Genomic DNA, 26,540 nt, shown 5'->3' on the forward strand with positions numbered 1-26,540 from the left:
ACCACAGAACTAAATTTCTCCTTTTGGCTTGTTGGTTTTTCCATGTGACCCAGCTGTGGAGAGTTTTCTCCTACCAGTCAAGAATATATTTAGCTCTAGTGTGTATTCTCAGCTCCAACCCAGCTTCTCAACCACTCCACCTAAATTTTATCACTAACCTAGAAGCATCTGAATAAATTCTGCTGTTTTCTGCTGAGGAATGTGGATCCTTTAATCACAAAATCAGTTTCTGCTGTGGGTTTTAATACAGAAGGAAGAATGCTGACATAAAAAACTTGACTTTCTACTGTGTTCCTTCTTTCCTCCATAAGTTCTGAGTTAAAAGTCATATTCCCATACCTCCTATGCAAATGCTTCAGGAAAGTACTAAATTAGAATGACTCCTCCTTGCTCTGTTAACCTTGGAAAACTCAGGGGACAAATCACATCATCCATGTATGGTCAGGCTTTTGGCACAGTGGGAAATGCACATAGTGAGTAAATCCAGAGGAGGCCTCCTCACAGCATCCTGGTGAATTCCCATTGAGGTTCTCAGTGTGCCCTGGCTGAGTATCTTGGTGGTACCAGGCACCTCCATGAAGTTTTTTGCCCTTGTTGAGACATGTTGCTGTTCTTCCTTCTTGCTGTACTTTTAAAGGCATTAAAAATGTTGCTAAAGAAGGTAGAATGTGACACTGACAACTTTCTTATTTTAATTGCTTTTAGATTAATATGTATTTAATGCAATAAAATTGGATTGGGCATAGGGGCCTATTCAAATTAGAATAATAATGCAAAATTCATGCCAGCGTGGCGCTATGGGCGATTAAGAGAGAATTTCCCACACAGTGAACTTTGTCTCACAGACTTTTCCCTGATTGTGCCTATAAAAGCTGCTTTCAGACCTGCAGTGTTAGTGCAAACAGAATCTTACTATGAATTGTGTTTATTTATACACACACACACAGGTTCTGTAGGGTGAACTATGGGGTTCCCTGTTGCAAAATTCTCCTTAACAACTTTTTTTCTGTTTGCAGCTGAATAAGGTTTGTGTATTTTGGGAATTGTTGCTATAAATATGTTTCTGTGATTGGAATGTGGCTTTAAAGTTTTTTCTGAGAACTATATTTTGGTTAACATGATTGGTGCTTCTGTCAGGATGGGAAAATAGAATACTGGGCACTTGACTGATTTACTGCCTTGGTGCTGTTTTCTGGTCAGTTCTGAGTGTGAGCTGAGGCCTCTACCTTGAGCGTATTCAACTCTTGGAGATTTCAGTGCTGAATTCTGAACCTGTAGGCTTTGGCTTGTCCAATTTCTCTTAAAATGAGACAAAGACTTTGTTTAAGAAACTTATGGGCATAAATGATGTGTGTATCTGGAATGAATTTGAAGGGAAAGGATTTGTTCCCCTCATTGTTGCTAAATATAATCATCAGACAGTAAGTATTGATACTGAAATTAGTCCTGCATGTCTTGGAGGTATATAAAGAATAAATTTTAGGGACTTTGCGAGCTGATCTTTTGTTCTCACAGCAGCAATTCAGTGTGGTCCATGCTCTCTCTGTGGGGGTGGGGACCAAGAGGAGTTGTGCAAAACGCTCACTTTTCTGCAGGCTCAGCCTGGAGGAGCTTCAAAGGGCAAACTAAACACAACGGATGTTATTAGAAATAGTTCTTTGGCAATTTGCTCTTCTCAGCGTTTAAGCTGCCACAGCGTGCCCTTGAAGTGATATTCCCTTTCCATATTGATCCTCTGGCCAGAGTGGTTTGTGTTTGTTCAATTGTTCAATACTCAGCCCCTTGTGGGAAGTTTGTTATCGGAAATTTTACGAAATAAATATTTCATAACTGCTACGTGAGCACCAAAATTTTGTATTGTCCTTCTCCTCAGTCTTACAGTCCATTTGTTTTTCCTCTTTCAGGAAATGGGTTTGTGAATTCCCGAGCTTCACCAAGTCTACTTGGTACCAGTGGTGGTGGGAATGGCCTAGGCAAAGTCATGCCTACAAAGTCCCCACCTCCACCAGGAGGAGGAAACCTTGGCATGAACAACCGCAAACCCGACCTCCGTGTCGTCATCCCACCCTCCAGCAAGGGCATGATGCCACCACTGGTGAGTTCAAACATTTACAGTTCTGGGTCTGGCTTTGTGGAAATGGGCTGTTCTGCCCACATGTACAGGGAGAAACTGGCTCACCTGCTGACCATAGGGCACAGGAATAGAGGGGTGTTTGTATACTGAAATGCCACTGATGAAAGTCAGAAGTACAGATTGTGATGTGGGGAGAAGTTCAGCGTGTAAGGAATTTTTACAGCTGTAAAACAGCAGTCTGACCTGAATGTGGTAAGAGCACAATCATAGAGACAGGGCTGGGGTGTTTTGATCTGACATCCCTGTGACTGGGTACTGAGAACTCCGGTGGTTTGGAGGATGTGGGTTTTAAAAAGGGTTATCCATTATTCTGTGGAGGAATGGCTGATCTTATTGGTGATGTGAGCTCTATTAATGTGCCCTAAAGCACATTTTGTACCTGTTTTTCCTGGGTCGTAATGGCTGTGGGATGTGAAGTGCAGCTCCTGTGGTGAGGAAGGGCTGAGAGCAGCAGTGCTGTGATGTGGCACCGTGGAACGTGCCCTTGCCTGTCCTCGGGGCTCTCGTGTCCCCAGCAGGGCCATCAAAGGGCCCCGAGTGCTCTGCAGGGCTGCTCTGCTCCCTGGCACCACTGTTTGTCCAGCCAGGCTGGGAGCAGCACACAGGGCTGTGTCAGCCATGAGGCAGCCACGGCCTCCAGCCCAGAACAGGTCTTGCAGGAAGTGTTGCTCTGTTTTTCCTTTAATTTACTTGGCCAAATCCTTTGGTCCTCGTTTTTTGCTGCCATGTAGAAATTTTCAGTGTCTCTGTGGATGTTTTCTGTATATGGAAGAATGGGCCATAACCAGGAGGAGCAGGATATAAACAACACAAGTACTCTCTGTATAATTCCTATTTGTCTTTAAGCTACAACAAGTGCTTACATTTGTTACTGGTACTCATGATGAATAATGCCAAATTAATCCAAGTAACAAAAGCTATAATTAGCCTCAGAGTAATGATTCTTGAAAAAAAAAGGTTTTTCTAGGAATACTGAAATGTAGGATAGATAGGAAGTACACTGGCTGATCATTACAGTGACAATTACACTTTTAATTAGAAATAGAAGCATTAATGCAGTTCTGGTGTTAGTGGTGCACAGCACCTGTTTAATGTTGTGTTGTGAAGAACAAAATCATATTCAGCTTTGGGTTTGTCTGTGTTTTTGGGGGAATTAGGAGATGTCAGAGTAGATGCTGGCATGGAATGATGGTTGTATGTGGAAAGTATTTTGTTGCTGAGCTGGTTTATTGGATCAGTGCAGGCAGAGGCTGCCGTGCTGCACATCCCCGTGTCCTTGGGGTCACCAGGCTCTTGCTGCACCAATTTCCCCAAAGCCATTGTTCTCAGTGCAGCAGGGTCTATGTGACACCAATTTCATCAACTATTACATTTCTAGCAGTATTATCTACAGAATCAGCTAGCAAATCCACATTATTAATTAAAATGAATCAAAATCCTGAAGCACAAACGTGACTTTTTCTTTCATTTGAAAGCAATGCTATTTTTAGTAACTGTGTTATCCCTCTTGTTTGCTGAGTACAGTCGGAGGAGGATGAATTGGAGTTGGTGAGTTTGGGCTGCTGTTTGCTGAGAGACAGCAAGATGCTGGAAATGTCTTTCACTACAGCTTTTTAACTGTAGTTTCATTACATATTTTAAATAATTCCAGTGTTCCCTTGGTAGCAGACAAAAATATATTTGTTTTATCAAACTAAAAACCCGACCAATTCAAGTTGAAAACACGTTCAAAGTCAGTGCTTGCCATTTGTAAACTTCCAATTTTTTTTCCTGAAAATGTTTCTGTTTTTCTTGGAGGGAACATTGGAAAAGAGCCTTACAAAGTAACTGTCCATGTGTATAGGATGTGTACTGCCTTCTGTATGAAATACAAATAATCACTTCCTATCCCCTCAATTATTGGAATTTTTTTAGGAAGTGGCTTCACTTGTGAAGTTCAGATTGTAACACCAGCCCTGTGTTACTTCTCTTCCTTTCCAGGAGATGACATCATTGCTGGTGAGGTCACCTTTTTGGAGGTTAGAATTATTTCATCCTGCGTGAGATTATCAAACCACAGGGGTGTTCCCTGTTTACCAAAAGGGACAGAGAATTGCAAATGAATAATTCTACCTTTTTTCCAGTGGAAAGACATTCTGCTTTTAAAAGGAAACTCTTGGGATTTGAGTGTTTTCTATTTTTTTTTCCCTAAAGGTTTTAACATTTGGCATTCTGTCTGGAAAATCAACCTAAGGCTAAAATAATTCGTAACTTATTTTTAGAGCAAATTTCAAATTGTTTGGCTGCTGTGGCACAAACCAGGCACAAGATGCTGTGTCAGAATCACAGAGAAATAAATGGACCTATTGCAGACCTTGACTTCTTGTTGAACATGGACCTGTTGCTCATATGAGGCTCTAATTGCATGAAAGCATGGAAAAACTAGTGATTTAGATAAATTTCTTGATGAATGCATGCTGCTGGTTGATTTTTACTTTAAACATGAGAAATAGATTTTAAAAGTAAGGGAAAATGTTTTTTGAAATACAAATTGAAGTTTTTAAGCATTATTGGGATGTCTTGCTAATTGAGCAGTGAAAGAGCTCTCCCACTTTCCTCTTGTCTTCAGAGAGGTTTTGTCTTCAGTGCCTGGTTTTCAGTGCAAGAAGGAAATCTCTGTAAAAACAATTGGTCAGATATCATTGGAATTGGGATTGGGATTGGGATTGAATTGAATTGGGATTGGGATTGGGATAGGGATTGGGATGCGAGCCCTTGGCCCTGCCCGGTGCAGCGAGCGCGGATGCCGCGGGCGGCGTGGGCCATCTAGTGATGGAAGTGGGAGCAGCTCTGCCGGGAGCAGCACAGGGGGAAGGTGCAGGGTCTGCCTCAGACGTGGCAAACAAACACAGCCACACCTGCGGGCTTCAGTCTGGTGCTGATCCCCGTGCTGGAAGCAGCTCCAAATCCCAGCTGTGAGCACTCGCTCTGTGCTCGGAGCTGAGCGCTGAATGTGAAAAGCAGCGGCCAACGGTAGCAGAGCATGAAATAAAGATACTGAATTCTTCCTGCTGCATTTGCACCAGTTAAAAAGATTTTTTAAAAAATCCTGAAATTTGTCATGCAAGGACAACAAATATTGGGCTCATCTAAGTATTAGTATTGCTTAGTGTCTTTGTGTGGCTGCGTGTTCCAAGAATTATATTCAGAAAGAATTTACCTCAGAAAACCACCTTTATTAGCCACTCAAAAAAAAAAAATCCCATAAGGAAATCCTTTGGTCTGGATTGTTTCCCAGTATATTCCTCTTTACTTTTCCATTATGCAGTAATCCCAACTTTATAGGCAGCCATCCAAGAAAGCTTTGGAGAAAGGTCAATTCCTGACAGACACAAAAATCTGCTCTAATAACATCTCTTTATGCCAGATAAACTTGGTCTAGCGGAGATTTTCAGAAGTACGTAAGTGATTTAAAGGGATCAATTACAGAAAATCAGAGGGACTTTCTCTGGGAGCTTTGAAACCTGGGAGCTCTGAAGCAGAGTGGGCACATCTGCCACCGTGTGTGTTTGGCAACAACTGCCAGAGAGCCCCCAAATCCTCAGGAGGCTCAAAGATGGGAATTCAAGAGCAGCCAGACACAAGAGGGATCAGAAGCTGGCAGCCAGTGACAGCTGTGGCTAATTTTAATATGGGAGCTGTGATATATATTTCTTTCTTTAAATGGGAAAGATACAAGATTGATAACCCTCAATTCATCTTCATAAATTTAAGCTTAAATTGAACACAGCCCCATTTCTGTACCTGCTCATTCTGATATTTTTAAGGGAATGATGAATTTTTAATGCTGCTCGTTCTCTCAAGATTAGAGTGGAGAAAAAATTTAAGTGCTGCAGATCCTGAAATACCTGTGTCTGAAATAAAGGAAAGGAGTAGTAACTTCAGTCTTGTAAAGTTATGAAATGGATCCCTACCAAAGAGATGAGAAGCTGCTCCTTTTGTAGCAAATATTTTTTCAGAGATAGAAGTTTGCTTTAAGAAAACGTATTTCCAGCAGATTGAATCCCAACTCCTTGTAGAAATACAGGGTGTAGAAACTACTGCTCTTTCTAAGAATTCTGCAGATGAAAGCAAATATCTGTTCTTGAAAAATAAAACCCTAGCATTTTGTTCTTGACAGTATTTGTCATGGCCAAATGGTGTTGAACCTCATATTTTCCAGGAAGATTTGCAGTTATCACTGCGGAGAGCAGAACATTCTGTGGCAGCAGCTTTGCTGTCTGGTGCTGTTCACCACAGTGTTTAATTAATTTTCTAACCAGCAAATTTGGTTAGAGCTTATTTCAAGTGATATGTTTGCTGCAGATGTTCATTCCAGTATATAGGAAGGACTATTATTAAAAAGCCAAATTGTGCCCACAGTTGAATTATCTGAGACAATCTAGTTTAGCTATTTTCCCTGTCAGAAAAGCACCGTTGCTCTTTGTGAACTCCAGTGTCATTTGCTTGGAAACATATCTGCATTATAACAAGTGCTCTCTCAGTTTCTCAGGAACCATGGGAACAGCAAGATTATTTTATCACTGAAGTCTTATCAACACAAATTTACAAGATCTCTGTGTTCCTTTCAGGACAGGTGTAGTCAGCACAGTGTCAAAACTGGCAGCTGAAATTTGGAAAATTGGATAAACAGCTGTGAAGTGGGAGAATCTCTTCTGGTGGAACTGCACCTCACCATCTGCACTAAAACCTCTTTAAAAATAAGACTCAAAACTCTTAAATCACTTAAGAACTTCTGAGAATTGTTGTGTGTATCCCTAAGAAATTGCATTAATTTTTGTGTGTCCTACAACGCTAACACTGTTGAAATCTGCATGCTTGGGAAGTGGCCCAGTGAGCCTTCAATTAATTTTTCATTTCAGTTTGGCAAGATCGTTTTGGTTGTCTTGAAATATTTTAGCTTTTTTAGAAAACCAATCCTGACAAAAAGGATGCGTTCCTAACTCAGACACAGCAGAGCAGCGGGCTGGGATGCAATGCTCTGTTACTGGCACTGCATTTCCCGTTGTTCTCCTGGGCTCACAGGGTTTGTTGTTTCCATCCTTGCAGAACACCCAAAGGATAAGCAGTTCTCAGTCCACGCAGCCCCTGGCCACCCCTGTGCTGTCGGTGACGACCCCGAGCCTGCCCCCGCAGGGCCTGGTGTACACGGCCACCTGGGACAGCACCCCCAGCACCGGTAAGTGCTGCTGGCCTGCCTGCAGAGAGCCCAGGGCACGGGCACGGCTGTGCCCACACCTGTGCCCACACCTCACACCTGTGCCCACACCTGTGCCCACACCTGTGCCCACACCTGTGCCCACTGCTCACACCTGTGCCCACAGCGGGTGATTTCAGCTCTCCTGGGATCCGGGCCACGCACAGGGAGGGACGGGGTCTGTGTGGGGCTCCAGGGAGAGCCTTTGTTGAGCTCCTTCCTCAGAAGGTGCAGGGGTGAAGGCCCCTGAGGCAGGGAAAGCAGGGGGTTTATGTGGGGAGCTGGAGGGGTGGGACAGAGCACCCGAATGGGATGAGGGCACAGGGGTGGAACAGAGAGGAGGGACCGGTAGGATCCATCTCATCTACATGCAACAGCAGGGCATGCTGGGAGAAGCTTTTTTGTCACCCTAAGAGTGGAGGCTGTCACCTGAGGGGTTGAGGGGAGCGTTGTGGATTCTTTTCCCTCTTGGCCCGCTGGCCTCCACAGCTGGGGTCAGGGCTGGGACTGCACACAGGAGTCAGAAGCCCAGGAAATTCACATTTCTGTGACACCTGACTTTGTTTTCCTCTTCAGTTCAAATGAAGGCTCTTACTCATCAAAACTGAGCCTGTAGCAATCCTGCTGGGAACTGGAGTGCCTCACGTTTGGGCAATAGCTGATCCTTCAGTACTTCTTCAGATACTTTTATTGTCTGCAGGACCTTAAAACTACTTTTTATCCAGGCTGGGTGTGATGTAAGGCATTTGGTAATGTAAAAGTGATGAGTGGTTTGCTGGTTGGGAAAGTAGTTCATGAAAGTCAAGTACTAAGTGATGGAACATGAGGCAATGGCAGCCTCAGGTTGCACGAGGGGAGGTTTAGGTTGGGTAGCTCTGGTGTTCAGTGGCTGCTCAGAGCAAACCCTTGTGCTCCCTGCTCAGAGGAGCCTCAGGGAGTTTCACCTGACACAGCCCTTCTGTCCAGGGCTGGGTGCATCCCTCACTCAGAATAACCTGGGAGCTGCTGCTGCAACACCAAAAGCTGAGGGGGGCTGGAATCTCAGGAAGCAGCAAAGGCACTGGGAACTGATGTCCTGCATAATGGACAAGTGCTGGGCTGTGATTTTAAACTCCAGCCCATTTCCTTTGAGAATGCAAATCATTTGTGCAAAGCTTTCAGCCTTTAGTGGTTTTCACACACTTCAGAATCATTTCTATTAGATTGAACCTTTCAGGGGATTTGCAGGAAGAAATTTGATGTTGAAACCAAATTGTTGCCTGGGGATTCTCAGGGTAGTCTCCACTTACAGCACAATTTCAGTTTTGCAATTCAAGGACTAAGATAAAATTTAAATACCTTAATTGTTTTTCTGGATTGATAAGGTTGGTTTTTTTCAGGACTGGAAGGGATAGCTTCAGCTCTTGCATCCTTAATTAAAATGTTAGATATCAGTTTTCCACAATCACCCTATTTTATATAATCTGTTTTGGTATTCTGTAGATTGTTGGAGGAAGGGCCCGAACTAACTGAGTTATTAAAACAATCCAGGTATTTAAAAAAATATTAAACCCCTTGCAAGCAGTTAATTAATAATTGACACCTGGGCAGAGCACACCAAGCCATAAATTCCTGGCTGCAGGTCAGTTGTTTTGCAGAGGTACAGACTTGCAGTGCTGCTTGTGGGGGCACAGCAGTGATGGCTTCTGTGGTGCACGAGGTGCTCTGGTGTGTGCACCTCACATCAGGTCACTCCTGCAGCAGGGCTGTCCTCCTGTCACTGCCAGCAGATGTGGGATTATTTAGGGAATTAATAATGCAGCTAATTGTGTAGTGACTTGTGTGCTCTTTGGAAAAATACCTCCTCAAAGCCCTGGCACCAGACACATTCTGTCTGAAGTGTCAGAAGTTAATTGTCCATGGTCATAAAAGCTGTAATTGCAGTGGAAATAATGACATGGGAACTGAATTCCTATCAGTGTTTCCTTCAGGTCTGCTCTGACAAATCCCATCAGCCCAGCACATCCATCTCCAGGGCGTGCCTGGGCTGCACTGGGCAGGTGTTGGAGGCCTGGCTGCTCTGCAGGCTCAGTGCATGTCTGGGTCACTGCAGGGGCTGCACAGTTGTTAGTTTTTCTTTATTTTTTAAATTCAATTTTAGTCTTGCAGAAGGGGCTTTTTGGGTCAATCATCTTAGGACAAACCTTTCTGAAGCTATGCAGAAATACGTGTGAGGGTTTTCAGAGTTTTAGTAGAAGTGACAACTGAGAAGAAACGAAGCAAAAAGAAAAAGGCAGCCCAAGAAACTTCACCTGCTGGAGCAGCTGGGACTCCTGAGGCCTTCAGGAAGAGTCTTGCAGGGATGTGTGTGGGTCTCTGACAGCACAGGGCCAAGTCTTACTGTAAGGTGCACACCTCTCTATGTACACTGCATTAATGTGTTGTACCTGTGGGTTTGGAACAAGCTCCCAGACAGCAACATGGAGAACCTGAAAGCAGAATGCAAACATTTTTCATTTGGAGCCTCTGTACTGTTAAGCTCCCCATGAGCTTGGCAGGATTGCTCTCAGACTTCAGAGTTTTCATGTTTGGATTCCTTTGGATCAGCTGCCTTTACTTGTTCTGGGCAGGAAGCCTTTGTATTTGTGTTTATGTGTATGTGTTATATATATAAACCCTCCTATATATTATTTTGTTGTTTATTTGTTTCTCCCTCTCAGATTACTCCTTGACTAGTGCAGACCTGTCTGCCCTGCAGGGGTTTAACTCCCCAGGAATGCTGTCCCTGGGGCAGGTGTCTGCCTGGCAGCAGCACCACCTCCGTCCCGCGGCCCTCAGCTCTCTTGTGTAAGTACCCAGGGCAGCACTGGGGGGGCTGCAGCAGCTGCACCAGGGGAATATTCCGCACATTTTCACCTCTTGTGTGTGCTGGAAAACATTCGTGTGTCAGGGTGTTTGTCCCTTCAGTCACCTCCAGCTTCCAGCTAATGAGCTGTGTCCCTGCAGGCTCAGCTTCTCACCAAGGGGGACCTGTGTGGTGACTGAACTGTTTGGCAATAGAAAATATTTGTTCTGAACTTCTGTAAACGCAGCTCAGACCTTTACTTAATGATTTTTTCACCTTTGCTCTTCCCAGTAAACTGCATTTGTTTCTGTGCCGAGCCCCAAGCCCTCACCATCACAGACACGTGAATCGTCACTTGGTTTTCACTTTCTGCGTTTTCTGATTTGCACCTTTCGGTTTTCCTTCCCCAGCACCGGCAGCCAGCTATCTCAGGGTTCAAACCTCTCCATTAACACCAACCAAAACATCAACATCAAGTCGGAACCGATCTCCCCTCCCCGGGACCGCGTCACCCCCTCGGGGTTCCCGCCGCAGCAGCCGCAGCAGCCGCAGCCGCCGCCGCCGCCGTCGCGCCAGGAGCTGGGGCGCTCGCCGGTCGACAGCCTGAGCAGCTCCAGCAGCTCCTACGACGGCAGCGACCGCGAGGACCCGCGCAGCGACTTCCACTCGCCCGTGGTGCTGGGGCGGCCGCCCAACGCCGAGGATCGCGAGAGCCCCTCGGTAAAACGCATGAGGATGGACACGTGGGTGACATAAACCCGCCGTGCCGCCTCGCAGCTTTGTGTTCTCAACATGAACTGTCCTGACATATCTAAATTTATAAATAAGGACGTGAATAAGTATATTTATATGTATATACATACGTGCATATATATATCTTCACATGCATATATATGTGCTAGTGTGTGTAGCATACACCAATCATCAGGCACTTACGACAAACTCTTGTATAGCTGCAGATGTCCCTTGGTAAAAGTAACAGAACAATCCCGTAGGTTTGAGCTCTAGTCTGGCACTTACCTGGACTCGTGTGTGACCCCAGCCCGGCCCGCGCACGGCGGCGTCCCCGCAGTGTCTCCTCCTCCTCCACACCCACCCGAGCGAGGGCTCGCCTGTAGTACCGTCCCTGTGTGTAGTCAGCTCTATGGTTACTCGTAGTTAAGAAATAATTGCTTTGTAGCAGCAGAGCAGTAGAAAAGCAGGAAGAAGAAAGCAATACTGTACATAAACTGACCTTTCTATTACCCAACCTGGCATGGGTCTCTATTGCAGAGGGTGCATGGAGAAGGGCTGATGCTATAAGAAATAAAAATAAAAAAAACAAAAACCCTGTTTTGCACGTGCAAAAAAAAAAAAAAAGTGTATTGGGTCAAAGAAGTGATTTTTTTAATGAGTGAAAGAGAGCATAGAGAACTCGCATGAAATATTCAGAAAATATTAGCCTAGAAAATAGAACATTAACAAAATAAAATTAATATATTAAGTTATAATTGGAATATGTTTGACAAATTTGTTTTTACGTTCATACCTTTGAAAAATATAGAAACGGATTTTAGCTCATGTATATTTTATATTAAAGAAAACAATACCCTAATGAATTGAAGACTATATATAAAGTTATATACAGTACTTTTGAACACATTCTGCTATGAATTATTTATATAAGCCAAAGCTGTATGTTGTAGCTTTTTTGTAGAGTATAGTTTTATCTTATTTTGACTTTCTAGTTTTTGCTTTCAAAGATGAAAAGGAAAAACTTGCAGGCGGAACCTTGGGGGAAAAATAAGCCATGAACACTTATATGTAAATTTAAATTTGAGCCAAACTCTTTGTGTATATAGCATCCTAAATATATTATCACCTTTGGTGTAAGTACCTATGTATTGTACGGTCACCAGATTAAAAAGTATATTTTTGTGGATTGACGCCAACTTGAAACAAGGCGAGGTCCTTATTAAGTAGAGTATTCACTGTTTAATATTTACTATTTTGTTAAATATACTGTACTTTCTTTGGATTTTAATTATTATTAATATTATTATCCAGATTTTTCAGAGGGTGTATAAAGGGGTTGGCCCCCTCACTGGTGGTGAATGTGTGCCGTTCAATTGTAATCTCTGTGCTGTATGGTTAAGCTTCATTATACATTTTATATATATGTATATAAATAGCAAAGTGGCAAAAAAAAAATCCGGTGTTAAGTTCATCCTGCATAAATATAAAAAATCTGTTACAACACATTTTAAGGCATCATTTTAAAGCTGCCTCTTCTGAGGAGGAAAAAAAACCAGTGGAAAAACTTGACCTAATTTCTCATGATAGGGAAATGACACATATCAGAGGAGCACAAAAGGTTTTGTGAGTTGGCAAGTGGTTTGGGAAAAATTTGCTGCTTCCAAGAGAGGGAGGAATGCAGAGCCCCCTTGTGCCACGAGACTGGGCTGGGAGCAGGTTTGGTGTTGGATGCAGGGCCGTGATCCCACCGGTGCTCCCGGTCACCTCCAGGCTGGCAGTGCTGGTGCTGGTGGAAGCTGCAGAGCCCTGGGATTGCCCAAACTCTTCAGAGTTAGCCCTGATATTTATTACGGTTTTTGCTTGGGCTTTTTTTTTTTTTCCCAGTTAGGAAAAATCCCTTGCTGCTGTAAGGGAGGGGTGAGAAGGGGGTGTCCCTGTGGCCTCCAGCCCTGTCTCGCTGTCCTGGCACCTTCAGAAGCCGCAGGGGCTGCAGTGCCCTCGGGCCCTTCCCCTGGAGCTGCTGCCCCTTCCCTGGGCTCGTCCCGGCTGGCAGGAGGGTGCAGGCAGGAGGGACACGCTCCCATGGCCGCTGTCCCCAGTGACCCAATCCACTTGCTGCTCCCTGGAACCTTTTGCTGCTCTGACCAGTGATGTGAGTTCCATGATTTATGCACCTGTATGAACTTTGCTGTACATCCGAGTGGGAGTTCTGCATTCACATTTACTGTCTATTTTCTTGTGTGCCTTATCAGATGGCTTTGCTGACTGTATCTCAATAGTCTTTATTTCTATGCAGGTTTTTAAACAGTACTTAACTACTGTTTTCTTAAAGACAAAGCTACACAAGGGTTAGAGTTTGTATTGAAATTGCACCAATGAATTAAAAAAAAATAATAAAAAGAATCAGTTCTAAAGAGCTGGGCAAGGGAGTGGCCTGTGCTGCCCCAGCCCCAGCAGAAACCTCCTTCCACAGCCCTCCGGTCTCGGGGAGCACCTCCTGCCACCGAGGACATGGGAATCCTGGTTTTTAATAACGACTAACTCACTTTGAAACATACTTTTTTAGAAATTGTAAAAATGTTTTATATAAAAAAAAGAGATGACATAGCACAGATATTTCAACAGGTTAAAAAAAAAAACTTTTTAAAATTATCTCTGCTGACTGAAGTGCAAGTGGATCCAATCCTGGGCTGAACCCAGTCAGGTCTGAATGATTTAAGATTTTTATCTCTGTTGTGACAAATCACCTCCATCCTCGAGCTCTCACGATAGTTTTGAGAACGCCACGTTGTCAGGGACTCGTCAGAGAGAACTGCTTTAGCCTTGCCTTCCCTCCAAGGACACTAATGCATCAGAAACTTGCGAGTTACTGTGCGCACAAGAAATACATAGTAAATAAGGAACAAAACAACTCCTAACAATTGATCCTGGGCAGAAGTTAAATCCGAATGTGAAAGAAAGACTTAACCAATGTAAACATTTAAATCTTAGTAGAACCTTTCTTCACTTTGCTGTGCAAGAGAACACTGCTTTGCTATATTTAAAATGGCTTTTTTAAAAGAGATTTATGTATTTGGTAAATGTTTGTAGTCAACAGTTCACAAGAAGCTGTTCACGGTTTAATGCTGATAAGCCGTTTGGCGGCACAAGCTGGACTTTGTTGCCATCCTTGAGACGAATCTTTTAAGAAAAAAAATAAGTTAATCTCAATTTTTTTCCCTGAATGTGTTGTTTTTTCTTCAATATACAATAAATATTCTAGTGAACTTTTTATCAAATGGTTAAGAAAATGCTAGAGGTTGTTGTAAAATATTTGTATCCTGCATTCACTAAAGTAAAGATACTGGCTTTTACTGTGTACTCCGGCCTCTCTCGTGTTTGCAGAGCACTGGTCCCGTCCGTCCGTCCAGCGCGTCCTTGTCCCCTCCAGCTGTCAGTGCAGGTGCCAGGTGCTGCTTCTGAACTGCAGCCATGAGGGTGCTCATCAGCAGGGATACACAGCTTGTTACTGCACTCAAGGACTGATGCCTGCTGAGAACCTTTCTATAAAACGTGGAGAAACTGGCAGATGAACCAGGGTCCATTGGGAGTGCAGAGCCCAAGGGCAGTCCTGCCTCGGTTCCTCCTGCTGCTCCCAGTCCTGCTCACTGCACAGCCTGAGGTGGGGCTGCAGGGGCCCCTCGTTCTAAGGCAGCTGCTCAGCTGTGTGGTAGCAAATAAAGCACAGGCTGTGCCTCTTGTGCTTTTATTTCATGTGGCTTTATTTAAAAATATAAGAACCTGGTCCCGCCCATCCCCAGAACAAAGAGATACACCTCTTCACAGAAGAAAAATACAAGATTTTGTTCAGTATAAGATGCTTTGGAGTGTTCATTTATAAAATTAGGTTCCCACTTTTGAGAGCTGCAGGGAACACAGGTTCTCATTGTAGCAGCACAAGGTTGTGCCTGTGTGGTGTGGGGTCCTCACCTTGCTGGAGACCCTTCGATCCTCCCTGTCGAGGCAGACAGTGCCAGGCAGAGGCACAGGGGCACAGAGGCAGTGTGTGTCCTTCAGGCCAGGCTGAGGCCACACCTGCACAGCAGGTGCTCCTAGCACAGCCCCTCTCCAGCCCCTGCTCTGCCCCAGCCGGCCTCAGGCTGCCAGGGGAAGCTGGGCTGGGCAGCTGCAAATGGGGCTGGGCCACAGCAGCTTCCTGCTCCTGCCCGCCAGCGCTGCCCTCACCCTCAGCACCAACAGCACCTGCCCACACATGTAGTGGTTGGTTCCAGGAAAGCCTTTACTTCTGCCCACAGGCCCAGAATTTGCTGAATCCAATTTCTGAGGCAAGTTCTTCTGTTTAGCAAAGCTCCCAAGGCCTCCCTTGCTGCTCCCTTGCAGCAGGTAGTGTTTGCTGAGTGGCCCTGAAGGGCACAGCCCTGGGCTGACCAACACCTCCACTGCCCTGTGAAGCTTTTCAGTGCACGTGCTCAGTTCACAGAAACTGCCACAATCAGCAGTGTCACAGTCCTCTCCAGAAAGGCTTCACCCTTCTTTCTTCTTGGGCTTCTGTCCTGGGCCTTGCAACCTGCACCCAGCTCCCACTTCACTCCCACTCAGACTGCACACGAGCAAGTAATTCCATGCCTGAGCCTGGGTCTCTGAGAAGCACCACTACAGACTATTATTAGTTTTTTTAGCAAATAATACTGACTAGAGCTCCTGCCAGCAAATGAGCCCTTGAGAAGTGCCTGTGACTCCTCTCTCATGCTCTCCTGTCCTCATCCAACAGCCCCTGCAGGGCTGAGCAGCACCCTGGGACAGCACAGATCCTGCACTGAGATCTCTGAGGAATTTCACTGAGGGGAAGAGGTCTGGGCTCACCCTTGCCAGGGTTGGGCCTGATGCATCTCAATTGAACACAGCACAAAGATTTGCTCAGGGGGTGACAAGGTGGGGTGCTGGCAGCATCATTGTGCCCTGGCACACCCAGCTCAGAGCTCCAGAAGGCATCATTAGGGTCAAGCAGGCCACCATGGTCTGCAAGAGACAAATATGACGCTTCTGAGAAAAAGTGTCCCCCGCTTCTATTCCAGCAAAAAGTGTTTCCTTAAAATGCAGACAACCCCCAACTTTCCAACCACATTAATACTGCACTCTCTAGCTCATCAGCAAAGAATTTGCTTCTAGACACAGCATTAAGAAATACCTGAAGCAACCATAATGAATAAATTGCTACAAAATACTTTCCCTCAACAGAGTTCCCAACTCTGAAGCCACCTGGGTGATGATCTCTTTAAGCAACAAAGCATCCTCGTTTTTCTATCAAAATCACATCACCTCATTTTCAGTCAAATTCAGGATTACATCATCAGCTACTTATAAAAATAAAAATAATCTGTATTGTTGTATCCCCTCGGGTGCACTTGAATCAGTCACGAGCATATGGGCATCACTGCTGGAGAGGCTGAAGTGGGCTGCCCTTTCACCTTAGGATTTTTTTTCCTACAACTGAGTCTTGTGGTAATTTCCCTTCCTATCCAACCGACGAAACATTTGAGTTTGTCATGTTAGAGGTGTGGGCCACCAGGCCTTGTGTTTTAAAATAGATGATATAAAACACTGGCAGGACGATTCCTATCAGGAGCATAATGAACACGGCGTTCCACCACTGGATTCCGCAGTCCGCGCCGTTCCCGGCTTTGTCCCGCTTCCCCGCCTCGGGCAGGGGCCTCTCCAGCCCCTCCCCGCCGTACTCGGCGTTGAGCTGCACCTCCACCTGCACGGCGTCCTGGATGCTCTGGTCGATGCCCCTGAAGTAGTCACTGACTCGCTGGCCGCCAGCAGCGCTGCCCGCCCCGGGCTCGGGCGGCTCCGTCAGGCCGGGCTGGGCGGGCTCTGCCGGGGGCGGCCGCGGGGCCCCCGCGCCCTCCGTGAGCAGCCCGTGCGGCCGCACCGGGATCTTGATGGACTTCAGCGCGTACAGGTCCTGCTCCCGGATGAAGTTGTTGACGCGTTTGATATCTGCAACCTGAGGAATCCAGAAAGGACACAAACAGTGAGGGCAGGACGGCCCAGGAGTGAGGCAGGAAGCAGCTACAAAACCAGTGTGCAAGGAGCTGTCAGGGAATAAAAGCAGGCCCTGGATGCAGGTGGTTTGATGTTCTGAGAGATTCTCCAGCAATTCCAGGGGTGCTCCAGGGCCTGCAGGGTAGAGTCAGTCCCCTGTGAAACCAGTCTACAACCTCCGTCTCTTGTAGCTGCTGTATTCTGCTCCATACTGCTCTTCCTTCTCCTTGCTTCCTTTGCCCTTCTTTCAGTTAAGGCAAGAAGAATCTTTTTAACTATCAGATCCTTTTAAAAACTATTTTCATACCTTACATGAGTGCTTAAGGTGAGAGCACAACACCAGTGTGAGCATCCCCTGCTCAGGAAATTATTTCAGAGTGATCAGAGCTCCATTTTGGGAGCACACCAGTTGTGAAAGCAAGGGCACGGCCTGGAGAGCAGGTGAGGATCTCCCACGCAGGCACAAGCACCCTCTGCTCAAGGAACACCTCTCTGCTGCAGGACAGAGCTCATCCAGCCTGTTTCTCCTGAGCATGTCCTGCTGAAGGACAATCACCTCTGTGCTCCTGTCACCACCTCTGGTGGTTCCTGTCTGTGAGCTGTGTCCCCACCCAGCAGCCACATGTGCAGCATCAGGCACAGGCAGTGCCAATGCAAGGACAAAGGCATGGCAGCAGCCCTCAGTTAACATTAACCAAGAGAAGATGCTTAATGCAGTGGCCACTCACAGGCACCCAGCAAGCACAGCAACTGCTCAGTGCCACTAAAGCCTCTGGCAAAGGAAAGGAACAGGATGTCAGCGTGTGCCAGGAGCTCTCCACTGCAGCCAAGGAGATGGGAAAGAACCTTGAGGAGAAGGCTGGAGGGCACATAAACCAGTGAGAGCCAAGGCAAAGAGAAAGGCAACACAAACAGGTAAAGCACCTCTCATCATCACAGCAGAGACACAGCACAGGGACTGTGCTTTGCTCTTCAGAAATCACAGGTGACCTGCATTCACTGCACACACGCTTGAGGCTGCCAAGGAAACTGGGGAGCTAAAACAAAAAAACCCACTTTGCTTCCTAAGCACTCTGCTCAGAGGTAGAGAGGAGAGGAGATGGAGGACTGAATCACATGTTTACTCTGCAAAGCTTGAGAACTCTGAAAACAGCACATTTAATCCAGGACCTGATCTGGGGACCCTGAAGCAAAATCCTCAGTCACTGCTTTGGGCTCCTCACAGCCAGCCCCAGTGTCAGCTCTGGACTTAAACCCTGCAAAATTTCTGAGTTATGAAATAACAATCTCACCCAGAGCCTCCTAACTGAGGTGCTGCTTCAATTGCTGGATTTGTTCCAATGAAAACAAATTACTGGGACAGTAAATATCCCCCGTGGTGTCTGCAATCAAATACTGCAGTGTGGTGCTAAGACTCTAGAAACAGAAAGTGGAGCAGCACTCACACAGAAACAACAAACAATGTTGATGGGAAGCAAGAGAGAGCTTGGGCTGCACAAGCATTTGGGCTTATTTTCTGTACTCATTTTTTGGCTGCAGTGAGCTCCTCTTGTCCCAGCCTAAGAACAATGCCAAAAGCAAGCCAGGACTATAAATGGTCAAGAGTAAAAATGAGAATTTTGAAGTGTTTTGCATCTCTGCCAAGTTATCTGTGGCATACACACACAGCTATTTGTTGCACTGTGTTACTATCCCCTCCCCAAGCAGATTCTGAAACCAATGTCAAGTTCTCATTGATTTCAAGGAGAAGTTCCTCCGGGATTTTTACACACATTTGCCTATATAGATGTGGTTACAGTTCTCACTGCTGTCCTGGTGACCTTTCAGGAGCTGTTTAATTGTGCAAATAAAATAAAACACATGAAAACTGTCATGCCAGTCTTTAAAGATACCAGTAGACAAATCTCCTGCCATAAGGACTTCTGTATCTGTTCAGTTTAACTGGAACAAGTCAGAAGTGCCCTTTCTGGAAGGGAGGGAGGCAGCAGGACAGTTTTTGTCCTGTGGCAGGAGAACACTGACTATGTGGTGCTCATCAGCTTGCTTTTCCCCTGGGCAGGCCCAGCAGCCTCCAGAGGGGCTGAAAGACTCCAGGAATGGAGCAGCAGAGGACACAACTGAGCCACAGCAGGGACAGAACTGGGTGACAGTGCAGAGGCACAGCAAGACTCTTCATAAACCAAAGAACTGCTCAGAATCCCCCTCCTCTGAGTTCACCCAACTGCTGTGTCTGCCCAGGTGCTGCTGAGAGCAGCACACAGCTCCACACCCAACCACAGCTCAGCTCTGCCTTCTCAGGCTCTCCTGAGGCCAATCAAGGCCTGTTCAAGCCCTACCAGACTCGCTTCTCCACACGCATTGGGCTCGTCAGCACAACCTACAAGGGTGCCTTTTTTGTTTTGCTTTTGTTTCTAAGGACACGGGAGGGGAGGAATTGCTGCAATCCCTCTAAGGCCTCTTGCCTCAGCTGCACCATCCAGCTGCTGTGTGGTTAAGCAAGACAGACTGCACTGGCAGGGCAGCACTGGAGCCAGAGCTGTGTCATTATCCCCTCTGTGGTTACAGGCCAATTGTTTCATCATGGAACTCTGAAATCACAGTCCAGCTTGCAGATAAAGGGGGCTCTAAAAATACAGCTCCAACTGCTGAACAACGGGGGGCTTCTAATGTTCAGAGCAGGTAATTCAACTTTCCAGCAGTTTTGCTCTTTGTTGGAACAAAGAAAACGTGCTGTGTGGTTGTTCCAACTGAGAAATCTCCCTGTGCACACGCCCTCCCTCCTGCCCAAGGCACCTGAACTGTGCACGCTTGGGATGACAGCAAACAACCAAAACCCAAACACAGACAGCACCTGGACTTTGGGACTGAACTCTGGTGCCTCTCCACGTCCTCCCCTGTTAGACTCAGACCTTCCTTGCAAAATGTAAGCTGATACCTTTCAAAAAATAAACAAAAAACCCCACCCATCACTGCGGTGTTTCTTTGTGCTGCTCAATTTGCTTCAAAAACTCCACTGTTCCTTGAGAGCAGAGCCCTCATTTCTATGCTCAGCTCCCTAATGTTTGCCCTCACTGAAATAACTTGGTACAACCTGCACTTAGTCACTGAAATTAAACAGGAAAGCAGGTCAGGCAGGGTGTGAGGCTGACAACATCTTCCCAGGCTTTTGGCTGAACAACCATTTTTTGTGTTTGTCTGGGGTTATTTTTGCCCTTCTCCAGTTTTACAGACAATGACCATTCATACAACGCTCAGGGCCAGCACCTGCCGGTGTCAGAGCTGCCAGACACAGGTGAAGGCCCGGGGGGGTTGAGGCTCACCTTACAGCCGTACTGCAGGGCCAGCTTGTTGAGGCTGTCCTCCTCGGTCAGCTCCCTCTCCAGGAGCACCACGTCCCCCGGCCTGCCCCGGGCGGCGCTGCCCCGCTGCTGCTCCTTGCCCCGGGGCCGCAACTCCATCACGTTCAGCTCCTCCTCCGAGGACTCCTCCGAGTCGGAGCGGCCACTGGGGAACACGAAGAGCTGCCGGCCCGGGAAGGTGTGCACAGTGGCAGGGGCCTGGAAGGGTCTCGTCCGGCTCTCGTGCAGCCTCATCTTTCACACCGGCAGCACCTGCAACAAACCCCAGACACTTTCAGTTTCCTCAAGACCAGCGTTTAGCTCTGCAATCAGTAATTTTTTCCAATTTGTTTTTTTTTTTTTTTAGTCTGCCCGTGAACAAACCACCTTATAACTATGTTGCTCAACATTTTAAATGTTACATCCTATAATTTTATTTAAAAAGCTACATTCTATAATTCTATTTTAAAAGCACCTTATAACTATGTTGCTCAACATTTTAAATGCTACATTCTATAATTTTATTTAAAAAGCAACACAGTCCCTTGAGCAAACGGTCTTTAATTACAGTCAAAACATACATCAGGTCTACAAACAGACATTAAAAACTGAGCAAAGTTATCCTTTTCATAAGTCCTTAGCTCTCTACACTTTAGCAATCCACATTTTAAGCTCTTGGAAAAGCACTTTTTTTTTTTTTTTTTTAAGTAAGGACAGCTCATGCTATACTTAACTTCAACCCGAATAACAAGGCTTCATTTTGCTGCATGAAGCCTAGAACCTGCCTGAGCACTTTAATTATTGCTCAGCCTACAGCTGCGAGTTCGGGTTCGTTTTGTTGTTTTTTTGTTGTTAGGATGAGGTATAGGTAAGAAAACCCCACATTGTTATGGATCCTTGACCTTAACGTTCTCCATCTACCCCTAAGGGACTCCTCAGGTGAAACCACTACGATTTAATGGCATTTCCTTGGCCCCGGGCACAGCTGCGGGCTGGGCTCGGCTGTGCCGAGGGAGCTCAACCCTCAGGACCCGGCTGCTGTGGGACCCCCCGGCCTCCCCGGCACAGCTCCCTCCTCAGGGGCTGCCGAACTCTCCCCAGGCTCCTCCGGGGACCCGACCTCGCCAAGCACTTCAGGGGGACGCCCTGCCCTCAAGGGAGCCCGGTCCCCTCAGCATTTCGGGAGTCCTTCGCCCCTCAGCTCCCGCTGCCCTCGGCACCTCGGGGGTCCCGGTCCCCTCAGCTCCCGCTGCCCTCGGCACCTCGGGGGTCCCGGTCCCCTCAGCTCCCGCTGCCCTCAGCGCTCAAGGGGGTCCCGGTCCCCCAGGGGTCCCCGCTCCCCTCACAGGGTCTCGCTGCCCTCAGCGCCTCAGGTGACCCCAACGCCCTCAGCACCTGAGGAGGGTCCGGATCCCCTCAGAGTGTCCCGGTCCCCCGCGGGGCCCCGCTCTCCTCAGCGCTTCATGGGACCCCGCTCCCCTCAGGACGTCCCGCTGCCCCCAGCACCCCCGTTCCCCTCAGGACCTCCCCGTTCCCACCCCCCCAACCAGCGCTCCCCTCACGGACCCGCCGCCATCGGCCCCGCACCAACCTGGCCACGGTCTCGCCCAGCGCTCCTCCCATTGGCTGGCGGGGCCGGGAGGCGGGACCTCAGCGCCGCTCGGCCAATGGGAGCTCGGCAGGGGCGGTGAGGAGGGAGGAGATGAGAGGGCGGAGCCAGGACGGGCAGGGGGCGGAGCCTCGGTTAAAGGGCCCGCGACCCCGTTCCGGCCGGGCCGGGACGGAGTCCTGAGCGCTCGGGGGGACCGGGACACACACCCGAACAGAGGGACACCTGAACAGAGGGATATATCACACACCTGCATAGCCCCGGGTGAGATGCCACTGCCCCAGGACACGTCACACACCGGTACAATGGCTCAGGCCACACACCTGAATGATGGGTGATGTCACACACCTGTACAGCCATGGGTGAGGAGCCTCTGCCCCAGGACACATCACACACGGGTACAAGGGGTCATGTCACACCCTGCAGAGCCCTGTGCTACAGTAACATCTCAGTTACTGCATTATTAATGTGTAATAACAGATTACAGTGTGTCCATACTACAATGTGTCCATATTACAATTTGCCAATATTACAATATGTCAATTTTACAATGTGTCCCTATTTCTGCCCTGTGGGTGCCTGCAGAGCTGACCAGCTGTGCTTGCCTTGTCCCATCCTGACTCATGGCTGATGTTTAAAAAACAAGCTCAGGACACGCTGCTGGCAAGTCCCACATTGGAAGCTTTTCTGGGTGCAGGGACAGCAGGAATGATGCTCTCCTTGCCAGCTGTCAGAATTAAGCAGGCACTCCCCCAGGTGCCCATGGGGTGAAGATCTCCTGCAGGGGCAGCCTGGGGTCTGGCTGCTCTGTGCCCTACAGGTGATGGACAAACCTGCCTTTAAGTGAAATTAAATAATTAAACTGGCCTTTAAATGAAATGAAAGCTGAGTGCAGTTGTTGCCATCCCTTTGCCTTCCCCTGTGCAGCCCCAGTGCTGCAGGCAGGAGGGGAGGGCATTCCCTGTCCAGCTCTGGCTACCCCTGCATTAGATGCAATATCAGTTGATAAATGTGACACACTGAGGGGAAAGAAGGCTCCTCAAGCATCAAGAATCTCTTTAAGCAGCAGCTGTTCTTCTCAGCTCTTACCTGCCCACACACCTTGGTGGGGCTGAGGGGTTTTGGCAGGGATGGAAGGGTGCTGGCACAGTGGCCAGGCAGGACTGGCTGAGCCAGCTCCCCATCTCCCAGCAGGATCTCCTTCCCTGATCATCCCAGGAGCAGATGACTTTGGGCTCAGGCAGCTTGCTGGCCCAACAGATGGTGGATTTAGTGTGCTGGTGAGGGCTTTACAAGCACAGGGAGTAGATGAAAGGTGCCAAAATGACTTCCCTGAGCCACTTGGAGCCTCTCTGTGACTACTGAGGTTCAAAAGTTACAAGCAATAATCACATTTTGTCAAACAGATCCAGGTTACTCAGGGTAACCTGTCAAACCTGGAAAATGAACTGCTGAGGAAATGCTGGAAATGTGGGGGAATCAACCAGGCTTTGCTGACAGGGTTCAGTCGGGGCTGGATTACTGTCCTCGATAGTGTCTAACAGGAAATAACTGTTTTGTGGGAGTGCTGATATTGGATCTGGGTCAATTGCATGAGTGATGTCATCATTGCAAATAATTGGAATATTTTTGTCGTTAGCAGACAGACTGTGAGAGCTGCACAGCCCCAAACAAGCAGAGTCTGTCTGAGAGCTCAATGGTTCAGTCATTATCTGCACTCAGCCAGCACAAGGGTCATTCTGAAGGTGCCCTGAACTTCAGGAAGAATCCTCCTGCCCTGACTGAGATCAGTGCACAGGGTGACAGAGCTCTCTGCTCATTTGCACTCAAGGCAAAGAGCAGTGTGTCCATGGTGCTGGGCACCAGCTGGAATTCACATCCATGCCAGCTGCTGCCCAGAGTTAATCCCTGTGATAAAGAATCAAAACCTTCATGAAGGTCTTGGCTCTCCAAATAATCTAGAACAGGGCTCCTCTCCTGTGTCCCTGTGATTCCTGGGAGCTCTTGCTCAGACCCAGAACTGCAGTTTTCCTCATCACTTGGGATTTGTCCCTCTTTCTTCAGGCTCATTTCAGAAGTGTGAGAAGTGTCAGACACACATTCCCTGTGTTGTTCTGTGCTTCTCTTTCAGCTGCATTCTAAGCTGTGCAATGAAACCTTTCACTCAGTGACAGGCTGCTCTCCACCCTTGAGTAAAGAGTAACTTCAGAAAAAACTTCTTGAGCATCTCTTTAGTATCAACCAATCACTCCTGCTTAGTTTAGCAGATATCTGGGAAAGGCTCCTACATAGCACTGTGAGGAAGCAGGAATCTGCTGGTATTTCTGAATTATACACACAAAAAGAGAAAAAGATTAATATTCCTTTTTACCTTCATTTCATTGTTCCATAGTGGGAGACTGAGAAAGCAGCTGGAGCAAACCCCACCCATACTCTGGACATGGCATTATAGAAATTATGATGTCTCTCCTGCAAATAATGAATAAGAGCTGGGCTCTGCTCTGGCTTTGGACTAATGCAGCACAACCAATTTTAGTGGAGCTACCCCTGTGTTAAGTCAGAAGCACAAGCCAAATACAACAAAATAAACCTCTCCCCTGGTACCTGGAGTGACTCAGCTTCTGTGGGTACTGCATGTACATTTGATTGAATTATACACACAGCCATAATTTTAAGAGGTTCATATAGTAAGCACCCAACACAAGGGGGAAAACCTCAGCCAAATTATATTAATTACAGGTAAATACTTAATTGAGCTGTGGAGGTTACTCAGAGTGCATGTTTGGTAGCATCAGGTTACACCTTGTCTCTTTCAAGGCCCTTGGAGCTTGTGCAGCTCAGCAGGTGCCAGACTCTGCCATGGAGCACAAGCCCTGTAATTGTCTGCCCTGGGAGGGTCTGGGGCTGCAGGAAGGAGCTGATGGCTCAGGTGGTGACATCAGGAAAGGAGCACAGAGCCCCTTCCCTGCAGGGACATCCCTGCTCAGGGCCAGCCCAGGTACAGCCCTGCCCCAGCCTCTGCAGTGTGAGCCCAGCCCCTGGGGCAGGTGACAGCCACTCATGGCGTCCCTCCATGAGCAGAGGGCTGTGCCACCTGAGCCAGGCTGTGAGGAGCTGGGTACCCAGCAGGTGACAGCCACTCATGGTGTCCCTCCATGAGCAGAGGGCTGTGCCACCTGAGCCAGGCTGTGAGGAGCTGGGTACCCAGCAGGTGACAGCCACTCATGGTGTCCCTCCATGAGCAGAGGGCTGTGCCACCTGACAGAGGGTGAGGAGCTGGGTACCTGCACCTCTGGCTTCTCCCAGGGCAGAAGCAGCTCCTGCCTCCACCCTCTCAGGCTTCCTCTCCTGTCTGGAACAGAGCAGGTGTGACAATAAAGGCTCAGCTTCATCATTCATCTCAGACATCAAATTACTCCCACCTAGGGGACTACATTTGCAACTCTCTCACCTATGCAGTGACTCAGGAGTGGGACTTTTATCTGGGGAAGCAGAATGCAGATCTGAATGGCACTGCTGTCTCCTGGAGGAGATAAGGTGTCTCTGCTCAGAGCCCTCGTTCTGGGCTTGCCTTCTATCACACAGCTCCGTTTGGCAGGGGCTGCCTGGTGTGTGTGATAGCAGGCACCAAATTACTTCAGAAAAACAGACTTTTTCTTTCTATAAAAACAAATGACTAATTAAAAGTGGTTTTAATTTTGTAATTCATATTTCCTTGGGATTGTCCCAGACTCTGGAGTCCATGCTCCACACCCTGTCCTTCTGGAGAAATTTGGCGAGGGAAAGCACCGTGAGATTTGTTCCCTTTCCTCTCTCTTACTCCTAAAATCCCTCCTCCCCCTTTTCCCTTCCTGCAACTGGTAAATTGTGAAGAACAGGAATGTTCCTGGGAAGAAACCCAGGCAGAATTGCATTCAGAACAAGTCAAAGATTTCTTGCATAGCTGAAGCATGTGTTTGCAATCCCCAATTGCTGGAGCACGTAAGCCCTGCCAGCGAGTGCTGTTCCCTTCAGATGTTCTCAGAGAGCTCCAGGCAGTGTCCAGGGCAGCCTGTGGACAATCTGAGCTGAGGAATTGCTCCATGGCCCATCTGTTCATGGTGCCATGCCAAAATGTTCTTGGTGAAAGGATGGCAAAGGGCCAGTCCTACCAGTGCAAGGAGCTGTGCTGGGGATGGTCAGGAACGCTGGGACCTCCCCCAGCCACAAACTGGTTCCATGAGAGAGCTTGGCTGCTACTACCAACCTGTCAGCCCAGGCTTCAGGCAGCTTTTGGGATTGATGCTCTCCAGAACAGTCAGCATGTGCTACCCCAACAAAGGACAAAACAAGATCCCAAATTGTAACTGCTGGGAAGCAGCAGAGAGCCAGCAACTCCAGCCTGCTCTCCCTTCAGCTTGAGAGGTGCCACTGATCCAGAGAGAAAATTACCTTTCCAAGGGGTGCTGTTCAAACCTTGAACCTGACAGGGCCAGGAGGGATGGGAATTGGGGGCTGGGATGCTGGTTGGGAAAAGCAGCTTCAATGTATTTGTGAGGAAGCTTTTGTCCTTGGCAGTACACGGAGCACGGGATGTTACAGGAGCACAGAGGGAGCTCTTGGTGCTGATTCTGGGG

At 47.6% G+C, this 26,540-nt stretch overlaps 2 protein-coding genes across 6 annotated transcripts in view; one reads left to right on the forward strand and one right to left on the reverse strand.

The window, feature by feature from the left end:
* Positions 1-11,614, forward strand: part of MEF2A (myocyte enhancer factor 2A) — a 78,280-nt gene extending 66,666 nt beyond the window's left edge. For 3 of the 5 annotated variants that reach the window (XM_058033812.1, XM_058033807.1, XM_058033808.1), the window contains 5 exons: positions 1,905-2,095; positions 3,659-3,682; positions 7,223-7,352; positions 10,070-10,196; positions 10,605-11,614. In XM_058033812.1, the coding sequence (XP_057889795.1) occupies positions 1,905-2,095; positions 3,659-3,682; positions 7,223-7,352; positions 10,070-10,196; positions 10,605-10,950 (818 nt within the window). In that variant the 3' untranslated portion in view covers positions 10,951-11,614. The remainder of the gene's footprint in view (positions 1-1,904; positions 2,096-3,658; positions 3,683-7,222; positions 7,353-10,069; positions 10,197-10,604) is intronic. The other 2 variants (XM_058033809.1, XM_058033811.1) reach the window with 1 other exon arrangement.
* A 3,530-nt stretch (positions 11,615-15,144) lies between these two features.
* Positions 15,145-21,774, reverse strand: LYSMD4 (LysM domain containing 4). Its single transcript, XM_058033813.1, has 3 exons — positions 21,711-21,774; positions 20,298-20,588; positions 15,145-16,939 (listed from the first exon to the last, which is right to left on the reverse strand). Exons 2-3 carry the CDS (start codon positions 20,568-20,570, stop codon positions 16,445-16,447), a joined length of 768 nt encoding a protein of 255 aa, XP_057889796.1. The 5' UTR covers positions 20,571-20,588; positions 21,711-21,774; the 3' UTR covers positions 15,145-16,444.
* Positions 21,775-26,540: the final 4,766 nt, after the last annotated feature.

Source organism: Melospiza georgiana, chromosome 13, assembly GCF_028018845.1.
Source record: "Melospiza georgiana isolate bMelGeo1 chromosome 13, bMelGeo1.pri, whole genome shotgun sequence".
Lineage (NCBI taxonomy): Eukaryota > Metazoa > Chordata > Aves > Passeriformes > Passerellidae > Melospiza > Melospiza georgiana.

What these genes read in the sequence shown, in the direction of transcription:
- LYSMD4 (XM_058033813.1), bottom strand. Translation starts at nt 20,570, where the DNA reads ATGAGGCTGCACGAGAGCCGGACGAGACCCTTCCAGGCCCCTGCCACT. An exon ending in CCCTGCAGTACGGCTGTAAG is followed by an intron (nt 16,940 to 20,297) that starts GTGAGCCTCAAC and finishes TGGATTCCTCAG; the next exon opens with GTTGCAGATATCAAACGCGT.